Genomic DNA, 12,599 nt, shown 5'->3' on the forward strand with positions numbered 1-12,599 from the left:
AACCTCCCTGTGATTCGACCCCAGTCTTGTCAGGTTATTTATTACTTCGACACTCCTGCACTTGGAAAAAGACATCAGTCTTTCAATCATGTCAACTATCTTAATTTTAAATTATCTTATTGTTTCATTAACAATGTTGCGTTACAGCGATTGCACATGGATGAGAGAAGAAATATGGAAGAAATTCCTATCATTAGAAGACCATTTCAACATCCTAAATGAAAAATCCATCGCAAATAATATAAGTGTATCACTACTTAAACCTGTTTGTTACTTCAATAGAATATACATGGATAATTTACGTCACCCATATAAGTCATCGATATATTTTGTTGTCTCCTATTAGAAGATAAGGAAAGAAAAGGGATATCACCTCTAAAAAAAAATAATCATGCATTGAATCATAAATTGACGCAGTAGAAAAGGTTGTTTCTCTCTTGAGTACCTGGTTTCATTCACAGACAAAAAAGAATTTCCAATAAGATTTGATGATTGAATCCAATTTTACGACACATATGGAAAACTTCAATTGTTACAGGCCTTACATTGTTCCTTTGCAGAAGAGCATTTGTTTCGCCCATTGAACGCGGATGCTCTATCAGCTCCAGAGTTGTACCACAGTTAACGAGAATGAATGAGCCCTTTATAACAATGACTATAGGTGGAGAATTTATTCAAATAAAAAACCATTGTGTTGAAACTAAAATTAATATTCCATGCACTTAAAAAAGAGACATGTTAGTTCTGCAATAGATCATCAAGCATGCTTGGCTAGTAAAAACTACAAGACAATATGTTGAGAGATTTTCTCACCACTGCTAGACCTAACTACGTATTCATCAACATCAACTCCAGGAAGGGTGAAGCCTGCCCTGGTCAAAAGATTGCCTGCATCACAAACTTGAATGGTACAAAATATATGTTGGCTCAAGTGATACCATTTTGGGGTAGATGGTACCCTCTCAAGTAATCCTTATAAGTACATCAGAACCAGATATTTCAAATCAGATTAAATGCCAATATATGTATGCAACACAGCCATGTGTTTACTTCAAGTTTCCTAAGGATATATGTACCCCTTATCTCAAGAAGTTCACGAATGGTAATTGCCAAGTGACAACAAACATACTTGTGCCAGAGGTGATATGCAAGGACTAATGCCTCCTTCACGCTACATTTGAACCACAGTGCATGGTATTCTCAGCTCCCTACACATGTCAGCAAGCAGAAAAATCAGTAGGCAAATTTATTGGTTAACATACTGTTTACTTTAAATCAAAATATAAAAAAGGATGAAGAGGCAACTTCAAAGTTTCTCCACCTGAAATAGCTGCTAAAAATAGGCCATCCGACTTCAGTGCTAGTTTACACTGTCATGAAAACCAATGAAATGGACAAGTGTCATAGACATGACCACATCAGGATTTCAAACAAAATGACAAGTAGAGAGATTTCATGACAATAACAACCAAACACAGCTAAAAATAGAAGAGAAATAAGGTTTACACGTCTACTGCTCTGTGTTTGTGGATGTTGTAGACATCCATAGCACTTTCAGAATACTATTGATGGTCTGAAATGTCAAATTATTTGCTGATGAAAGACTGCTTTGGTCTCATTTTATAGTCTTATATCTTGATTTATCAAAAGATTATTCTCCTATGCTTCAGAATAAAAAGAAAAAAGAAAAAATTTTGGAGTTATAGTTAAATTGAAGATAACTTTCAGAGTAGCGCGCGGAAAGCACTTCTATATCTTGCTATCTGCATGGCAAACATGTATGCTTCATCCGTGTAGTTTTTTCTCCTGGGGTTAATAATTCTAATGGTTTCCATCCCCTAATGTCGCATGCATTTACAAATTCTGGAGGATATCTTGCTATCCGCATGGCAAACATGTATGCTTCATCTGTGTAGTTTTTTCTCCTGGGGTTAATAATTCTAATGGTTTCCATCCTCTAATGTCGCATGCATTTACAAATTCTGGAGGATATCATGTATGAGAAAGATGCTAAAAGCTAAAAGAAAATCATAATAAAGAAGTGCATAACTGTATCATGGCTCCTGGAACATCATATGTCCAAAGGAGTCCCAAGCAACTGATAACCAAATCTACCGAACTTCATAGTCAAATACAAAACATAACATTTAAAACCAGTTCTTCCTGAAGACTAGTTTTCACAAGAACCAAATAGATGAAATTCACTCACATACCTTTCTTTTATAGGTAGAAACTCCTCATCTCCCATCACAAAGGACGTTTCAATATTCTGATTTGAATCTTGTTGAGCAGCTTCAGCATCCTTACATAATTTAACCATGTCATTTGAAGTGTCCATCATGATAAGCTTTTCAATGGAGCCTGGCATTTAAAGTGGCTACAAGATTAAAGTTTAATATTTATGATATAATTTACAAGAACATGCCTAGTGCAGGAAAATGACTAGAGAAAGAATAACAGCTTTTCCTATGTGTATGCTCAATTTCAAATACCACTTTGTGGTATCAAAAACGTGTTTCAAGTATTGTCTTATCAACTGCCAAAATCTCTGATAAATAATGTCACATGATTAGAATTCCATTCAACCGAATCCCTCCCTCTTTTGAACCTCTTAATTCATGATCACTCAACCTTACAGTTAGTGCTGAACACCCATGTCTCAAAACTGTTAAAATACAACCTGAAAATTTTTCAAATTATCTTCTATAGTTATTGAAACACATAAATAGCAGGAAAAGTCTTAAAATCGATTCTCACCACGACCACGTAACAAACGTCTGACAGCTTCCGAAGAACCTCCTAAACACAACGCGGTAGGAAATGTTTTCTTGCAATCCTGCAAAACACACAACAAACGGAATCAACAATCTGGAACTAAGCAAAACTCATCAAACTTCAAAATTTAAACTTCTAAAACTCACCACGACTAGAAAATGCAACTTCACAAAAATTAAAACCTCTCATTTCTTAATACTACAGCATTCTAAACATTCTTAAAAACAACAGTAGACAAGTTACTACCTCCAAGCGATCCAACAAATTGTCAGCACCAGCATCCACAAAAGGATCACTTGGCCTCATCAACCAAGCAGCTCGGTCACGCTGCAGCCACCCCACAATGGGACCAATACCCAGGAGCAGATATACAATATCGAATTTGAAAACAAGCAAAAACACACAAAAACAAAGATACCAAAATGTTCAAATCATAAATTTACAGAGAAAGACTGGATTTTTACCTGTTTTCGTTTGAGTTCCCGATCGAAAACCTTGACCCTTGGACTTTGTGGCCCATCGATGGTGTTATTGTCAATGTTTGTGCAATAAGAAATTCAGGGGATGAGAGCGTACGTCTCTTTTGTTGCTCTTCTTCCTCCTCTAAGTAGCAACTGTGAAGTCCTCTGACACAGAGACAGGGGGCCTCTCATTTTCTTTAAAGTTTCAGTAGTTAATGTGTTTGGCCTCTAGAAGCTTTCAGAATCTCAATAAAAATCTGATTAATTGTTTTTTATATAAATATAATTTTATCTATTAATATTAAAAATAAATTTTAAAAAAATATTATTTTAATATATTTATAATTCAAAAATAATTTAAAAAATAATCTGGGTCATTATCCTCAACTTCTCAAAGAAATTTAGCTGTAAATGATCTCGAGTGAATTTATTAAGTGCTCATTCTATATTTAAAAAAAATTAAATTAATTTTTTTAATATTTTTGGATTTTTTATATACTAATATTAAAATTAATTTTTTTAAAAAATATATTTTAAAATAAAAAATATTTTAAAAACAATTGTTATTATAACATCACATAATCTAACTTGGACATGTTTTACTAACTATCAACAATACATGGAACTGAGAATTTAAATGAATTTGTCAATTTTCAAATGTTTGATTTGAATTCTCAAACTCTTAATACATTGGTGTGGCCATGCAAGTATGCATAAGTTTTCAATCCACCGAGCCAACAAATAGAAAAATTTAAAGGTTAAAAAAATAAAAATAAGTGTAAATATTTTCAAAAAACATATTCAAGATGAAAGTGCCAAATATATACTGAATTATCTAGACTCATAAAACACCCATCAGTTAAAATTGACATGAGCTTATTATGTAAAATATCTTTTTTGTAGAATTTGAGATAGAAAGAATAAAGACTAACTAAGAAAGTAGGGTAGATGTTTTCAAAGAAATTGCTAAACAAACACTAAAAAAGCCCTTACCATAAACTCATTGTGTAGATGCATTAAATACACTAACATCGGCTACAACTTGCGTTAAATAGCAATCCCTTAATGTTTGAAATTTTTTAAAAAAATCTAATTTTCATGTAATTAAAGATAAAAAGAATAAAAATAAAAGTAGACATTTCCCAGGAACTCAAGGAACATACTCAAAAACAGTGTGCACGACATCTGCCAAATGATCTAGGCTTATGAAACATCTACATGAGCTTATTATGTGAAATAATTTTTCTAACATTGAGGATAGAAAAGAATAAAAGGTAATAAAGAAAATAGGGTGTATGTTTCTAAAGAAATCACTAAACAATCAACACTAAAGGAGGTCATGCCATGAACTTATTGTGTAGATGCACAAAACACACTGACATTAGCTATGACTTGCATGTAATAGCAACCCTCCTATGTTTGATTTTTTTTTTTTATTAAATCCTAATTTTCATATAATTGAAGATAAAAAAAAAATGAGAGTTGACATTTTCAAGGAACTCAAGGAACATATTCAAGACTAGTACACCTGACATATGTTGGATGATCCAGGTTCATGAAACGCTCACTGGTCGAGATTGATATGAGCTCATTGTGTAAAATATTTTTTGTAAAATTAAAGACTGAAAGAATAAAGACTAACAAAGAAAGTAGGGTAAATGTTTCCAAAGAATTCACTAAACAATAAACATTAAAGGAGGCACTGCAATAAACTCATTGTGTAGATGCACTAAACACACTAACATTGATTATGACCTGCGTGAAATAGCAATCCCCCTATGTTTGATTTTTTAAAATTTTAATTTTCATATAATTAAAGATAAAAAGAATAAAAATAAGAGTGGACATTTCCAAGGAACTTAGGAAATATATTCAAGACCAGTACTACATCCGCTAGATGATTCAAGCTCATAAAATACCCGCATAAGCTCATTATGTAAAATAATTTTTCTAACATTAAGAATAGAAAAGAATAAAAACTAAGATAGAAATTAGGGTATATATTTGCAAAAAAAATAAATCACAAAACAATAAACACTAAAGCAGACTACTATGAACTACTTGTGTAGATGCATTAAACACACTAACATCGGCTATGACTCGCGTGTAATAGAAATCCCCCTATGTTCTAATTTTTTTTATTAAATCCTAATTTTCATATAATTGAAGATAAAAAGAATAAAAATAAGAGAGGACATTTTCAATGAACTCAGGGAACATATTCAAGACTAGTGTGTATGACATCTACTAAATGATCCAAGCTCATGAATGCCCGCATAAGCTCATTATATAAAATAATTTTTCTAACATTGAGGATAGAAAAAATTAAAACTAATAGAGAAAGTCGGGTGTATGTTTCTAAAGAAATTACTAAACAATAAACATTAAAGGAGGCTCTACCATGAACTCATTGTATAGAAGCACTAAACACACTAACTTTGGATACAACTTGCATGTAATAGCAATCCCTCTATGTTTGAATTTTTTTTATTAAATCCTAATTTTTATAGAATTGAAGATAAAAAAAATAAAAATAAGTGTGGACATCTTCAAGGAACTCTTGTAACATATTCAAGACCAATATGCGTGCCTTTTGCCGGATGATCCAGGCTCATGAAATGCTCGCATTAGCTTATTGCGTGAATTCCTTTTCTAACATTGAGGATAAAAAAGAATAAAAAAGAATAGAGAAAATTGGGTATACATTTCTAAAGAAATCACTAAACAATAAACATTAAAATAGGTTATGCCAAGAATTCATTGTGTAGATGCATTAAACACAATAACAGCAGCTACGACTTACGTGTAATAACAATCCCTCTTTGTTCAAATCTTTTTAATTCAATCCCAATTTTTATATAATTGAAGTTAACATGAATAAAAATAAGCGTGGATATTTCTAAGGAACTCAGGAAATATATTCAAGACTAGTGTGCATGACATCTGCCAGATGATTTAGTCTCATGAAATGCTTGCATGAGCTCATTATGTAAAATAATTTTTCTAACATTAAGGATATAAAAGAATAAAAAAAAATAGAGAAAGTAGGGTGTTTGTTTAAAATAAAAGAATAAAAAGAAATAGAGAAAGTAGGGTGTTTGTTTAAAAAGAAATCAATAAACAATCAACACTAAAGGAGACCCTACAATGAGCTAATTGTGTAGATATACTAAACACACTAACATTGGTTACGACTTGTGTGTAATAGCAATCCCTCTATGTTTGAATTTTTTTATTATTAATATAATTTTCATATAATTTAAGATAAAAAGAATAAAAATAAGCATGGACATTTTCAAGGAACTAAGGGAACATATTCAAGACAACTATGCATGATTTCCGTTGGATAATCCAGGCTTATGAAACGCCCATATAAGCTCATTATGTAAAATAATTTTTATAACTTTAAGGATGAAAGAGAATAAAAAGTAACAAAGAAAGTAGGATGTTTGTTCCAAAATAAATCAATAAACAATCAGCACTAAAAGTGGCCCTACAATGAAAACATTGTCTAAATGCATTAAATACACTAACATCAGCTACGACTTGTGTGTAATAACATTCCTTCTATGTTTGAATTTTTTATTATTAAATCCTAATTTTTATATAATTGAAGATAAAAAGAATAAAAATAAGCATGGACATTTTCAAGGAACTAAGGGAACATATTCAAGACAACTATGCATGATTTCCGTTGGATAATCTAGGCTTATGAAACGCCCATATAAGCTCATTATGTAAAATAATTTTTATAACTTTAAGGATGAAAGAGAATAAAAAGTAACAAAGAAAGTAGGATGTTTGTTCCAAAATAAATCAATAAACAATCAGCACTAAAAGTGGCCCTACAATGAAAACATTGTCTAAATGCATTAAATACACTAACATCAGCTACGACTTGCGTGTAATAACATTCCTTCTATGTTTTAATTTTTTATTATTAAATCCTAATTTTTATATAATTGAAGATAAAATAAAAATAAAAATAAGTGTGGATATTTCCAAGGAACTCAGGGAACATATTCAAAGTAGAGGCTCTATCATGAACTCATTATGTAGATGAACTAAACATGCAAGCATCTGATATGAGTTGCTTGTAATAGCAATCCCTCTCTGTTTAAATTTTTTTATTCAATCCTAATTTTAATATAATTGAAGATAAAATAAAAATAAAAATAAGTGTGGATATTTCCAAGGAACTCAGAGAATATATTTAAGACCACTGTGCACTGTAATCGCCGAATGATCCAATCTAATGAAACTCTTGTGTGAGCTCATTGTGTGAAATAATTTTTCTAACATTAAGGATAGAAAAGAATAAAAAGTAACAAAGAAAGTAGGGTGTAAATTTCCAAAGAACTCATTAAACAATCAACATTAAAAGAAGCCCTGCCATGAACTCATTGTGTAAATACACTAGACACATTAACATCAACTAAGACTTGCATGTAATAGCAATCCCCCTGAGTTTATTTTTTTTAATTAAAACCTAATTTTCATATAATTGAAGATAAAAATAATAAAAATAAGCTTAGAAATTTTCTAGGAACCCAAGGAGTATAATCAAGACTAATGCGCACGACTTTCGCTTGATGATCTAAAATCATGAAATGCTCGCATGAACTCATTGTATAAAATAATTTTTCTAACATTAAGGATACAAAAGAATAAAAAGTAATAGAGAAAGCAGGGTGTACATTTCCATAGAAATCGATAATCAATAAAAACTAAAGTAGGCTCTCCAATGAACTCATTATGTAGATGTACTAAACACACCAACATCAGCTACGACTTGTGTGTCATAAAAATCCCCTTGTGTTTGATTTTTTTATTCAATCCTAATTTTCATATAATTGAAGATAAAAAAAATAAAAATAAGTGTGGACATTTCCCATGAACTCAGGGTACATATTCAAGACCAGTGCGTATGACATCCACCAGATGATTCAGGCTCATGAAACACTCATATGAGTTCTTTGTGTAAAATAAGTTTTCTAACATTAAGGATATAAAAGAATAAAATGTAATAGAGAAAGTAAAGTGTGCATTTCTAAAGAAATTACTAAACAATAAACACTACTTTCTATAAAACAATGTGCATTTTCAAAGAAATCACTAAACAATAAAACACTATTTTCTCTAAAACAATAGCCTACTTTAATGTTTCTTATTTAATGATTTCTTCTAAAACATACACCTTCTTGCTTAGTGATTTTTTCTAAAACATACACCCTACTTTCTCTGATACTTTTTATTCTTTTCTATCCTCAATGTTAGAAAATTTATTTTACATAATAAGCTCATATAGGCATTTCATGAGCCTGGATCATCACCTATGACTTTTGTGTAATAGCAATCCCCTTGTGTTTGAATTTTATTTATTAAATCCTAATTTTTATATAATTAAAGGTAATAAGAAAAAAAGATAAGCATGGACATTTCCAAGGAACTTAGGAAACATGTTCAAGACCAGTGCACATGATATAAATCAGATGATCCACGCTCATGAAATGCCTACTGGTAGGGACTAACATCAGTTTATTATGTCAAATAACTTGTGTAAAATTTAGGATAGAAAAGAATAAAATTTAAAAGATAAAATAGGGTGGACGTTTTCAAAGAAATCACTAAACAATAAACACAAAATGAGGCCCTGTCATGAACTCATTGTGCAGATGCACTAAGCACACTAATATCGGCTATGAATTGCGTGTAATAACAATCCCCCTATGTTTGAACTTTTTTATTAAATCCTATTTTTCATATAATTGAAGATAAAAAGAATAAAAATATGCATGGATATTTTCAAAGAACTCAGGTATTTCATTTTTTTCAACTAAAACAAGGAAAATAACAAGTCTTGGGGTTTTTTGTCACCCTTTTAAAATATTAGCGAGCTACCATTATTTATCTGAAATATCTTATGCTAATTTTATGTAACTCAAACAAGGAAAAATACAAGCACTGTCAAATTTTATCTGTTACTCTCTATCTTTTGAACTATTACTGTTTTATTATTTAAAGGCTTCTACTTCATGTATTTCATTTTTTCAACTAAAACAAAGAAAATGGTAGGTTTATAGGGTTCCTTATTACTCTTATAAAATATTTTACAATCTAACACTATTTATCTGAAATATCTTATGTTTATTTTATGTAAATAAAACTAGAAAAAATATAAGTGTTACTGTCAAATTTCATTCATTAATCTTTGTCTTTTGAATTGTTATTGTTTTATTGTTTAAGGGTTTCTACTTCCTGTATTTTAAGTTTTTAACTTAAAATAAGAAAAACGACAGTGATGGGGTTTCCTATCGCCCTTATAAAATATTTAGAAATCTAGCATTGTTTATCTGAAATATCTTATTCTCATTTTGTATAACTAAAACAAGGAAAAATACAAGTGTTACTGTCAAATTTCATTTGTTACTATTGGTCCTTTGAATTGTTTCTGCTTTATTGTTTAAGGTTTTTGATTTCATGTATTTTATTTATTTCAACTAAAACAAGAAAAATGGTAGGTTATAAGGCTCCTTGTCACCCTTATAAAATATTTAGCGATCTAACATTGTTTATCTGAAATATCTTATGCTCATTTTGTATAACTGAAACTAGAAAAATTACAATTGTTATTGTAAATATTTATCTGTTACAGTCTATCTTTTGAAATGTTATTGTTTAAGGTTGAGAAAATATATGCAAAATAAAGAGTGAGGGTTGAGAAAATATAGAAAATATAGAATGTCAATTCAAATTCATAGAAATCCATATAATAAAATTCATTTGTTAACATATTTAAGGATGGATGTTTGCTCAATTTTTTTTCTTGAGGGGGCTTTTCATGGGTGAAGCAGGTAGCGCGAGAGGCAAAGGTAGCATCATGAGGGCGATGACAACTAGAGGGGGTGCAAAATCCATGTCGAGATCAACTACAGTCATTGAGACCTCTCTCGAAATGATGAAATCAGTTCGCTTTGCACCACTTGACAATAAAAACAAATTCATCAATTAATATAGGCAAAATTGCAACATTATAGACAACATACCAATAGAAGAAAAATGGCAATAACTTACTTTTGTTCCAAGAATATCTGCAATGAGATGCTTCTAAGACATCTCTCAGGTAGGCTCTCACATCTCCTCTTATCAAGCATTTTTTATTGGTTATTTCAAGCTCCACATTGTGAAAACAAATCGTTTCTTCCAATAAAAACTAGAAAAAGCTTCTTTCATTTGAAAATAATATAATCTAAATTCAAATAAACTGAAATTAGAAAAGACACCACTTTGTCATGCCTTAACTTAGATTGAGACAAAGGCAAAACAAAAGCTCAAATTTCTTATGAGCAAAGATTGAAAAAACACAATTGATAACATCCAGAAGGAAAGATTCACAAAGTAAAACAAAAGCTCACCACTCTCTATAACACCTCTGTATAGATAGTGATACAGAAGAAATTACCTTGCTTATTGTCCCAGATTTCTTGTGATCGTTATTGGTCGTGCTCTCTTAGTGTTACTATTGTGTTCCTTAGTCATTGTAAAAAGTGGGGAATAATATATGAAATTTATTGGGTTAAGGAAGAAATTAAGAGATGCTGGCTATTGAAAAATTAAAGCTGCAAAGATGATGGAGGGAACATCTAGATATGTTATTAGCACATGGAGGTTATTGATTATTGCTCTTTTATTATTATTGTTGTGTTGCTTAGTCATTGTAAAGAAAAATTGAGAAATAATATATGAAATTTATTGGGAAAAGGGAAAAGTTGGGAGACGTCAGTTATTGAAAAATGGAAAAGTTGCAGAAATGATGGGATAAAAATTGCAATAGAATAAAGGTGATGGATGGAACACGTAGAGATGTTATTAGCACATATAAGTTATTAATTGGTTATTACTAGTACTTGACATGCGTTTCGTTGTAAGTTAGATATCTTTTTCTAAAAAAAAAATTATACTCAAGCTTTTTCAACATGGTTTTGTATTTAAAAAACTCTAAGTGAAAAAAAAATTATACATACATGTGATCAAATAAATTGAGAACTACTTTCAAATTTTATTCATTGCTCTCTGTCTTTTGAACTGTTATTGTTTTATTGTTTAAGGGTTTTTACTTTATATATTTCATGTTTTTCAATTAAAACAAGGAAAATAAAAGGTTACGAGGTTCCCTATCACCCTTGTAAAATATTTAGTAACCTAGCAATATTTATCTAAAATATCTTGTACTCATTTTATGTAAATAAAATAAAGAAAAATACAAGTATTATTGTCAAATTTCATTTATTACTCTTTGTCTTTTGAACAATTACTGTTTTATTGTTTAAGGATTTCTACTTCATGTTTTTCAACTAAAACAAGGAAAATGGAAGGTTATAAGGTTCCTTGTCTGGTGTGATTTAACCACCAAAGAATCCATTAGAGGTTTCAGTTGGCCTAGTTACAAGGCTTAAAGCTAAGAGGTTCAAAGAGGTTTTCAATGGACTTCTTCAAGATTCATGAGCTAAGATGGAGTTCAAGAGGATATTAAATAATGAGGAACAAGTCGTGATTAATCTGATTCATGTTCAAGAGGGCTTGTTGGGAGAAGAAGACTAGATTCAATTAGTTTGACCTTTCAATACCTTTTTATCATAACTGGAGCTACAAGTCAAATTTTGAGGTGATTTTGATTGGGTTGGAAATTAGACTTCCATACCCTTGCAATGATATTAAATATGGGTGGCACACCTTCTAATTCTTTAAGATGAGAGGGAACCATCCATTTTAAGTTAGGCTTTACTGCCACAGAGAATACAAGAATAACCAAACTTATCTTATTAAATTAGATGGGCTATTAAATTTTATTTATTTTGCGAGGAAACACTTGTTTGGGTTTCAGACTTATTTATTTTATTTATTTAAATTAGTTTGGGCTAATTTAACTTGGGTTGATTATTATTTAAATTGGGTTTATATGTGACCCATTAACAAAACTAAGGTTTTTGGCTTGGGGTATAAATACTCTTGAGAAAAATTTTCAAATTAGTTTTTAGCTAATAATATTCTAATTTTGCTGAGTTTTGGTTGTCAATCTTAGTTCTTGATTGAACCTTCCACTCCTCAAAGAATTGACCAATCTTTATTGTGAATTTATACTTCTTTAGCTCATCTCCAGGTGTAGGAGTTGTGATTGAGTTGGTTTATCGTCTTGTTACCTTAAAGTAGGTCTTCCATTGCGATAAGCTCATCCTATTTTCAGCAAACTTGAATTAGATAGATCTTCGGTCCCGAATTCCATTCAATTTTGTTAGGATTGCATCACTATCACCCTTATAAAATATTTAATGATTTAACATTGTTTATCTGAAATATTTTATG

General features: G+C 30.6%; 1 protein-coding gene across 1 annotated transcript; it reads right to left on the reverse strand.

Annotated features, from left to right (window-relative positions):
* Positions 1 to 1,893: 1,893 nt before the first annotated feature.
* LOC105115349 (putative methyltransferase At1g22800) lies at positions 1,894 to 3,332 on the reverse strand (the record flags this gene model as incomplete). The annotated part of the gene is made up of 5 exons (XM_011012197.1): positions 1,894 to 2,119; positions 2,214 to 2,361; positions 2,758 to 2,836; positions 3,022 to 3,102; positions 3,240 to 3,332. Coding segments are annotated over 5 exons (492 nt in total), but the record flags the coding sequence as incomplete, so codon positions are not given.
* Between the last annotated feature and the right edge of the window lie 9,267 nt (positions 3,333 to 12,599).

Source organism: Populus euphratica, unplaced genomic scaffold, assembly GCF_000495115.2.
Source record: "Populus euphratica unplaced genomic scaffold, PopEup_1.0 scaffold686.1, whole genome shotgun sequence".
Classification (NCBI taxonomy): Eukaryota; Viridiplantae; Streptophyta; class Magnoliopsida; order Malpighiales; family Salicaceae; genus Populus; species Populus euphratica.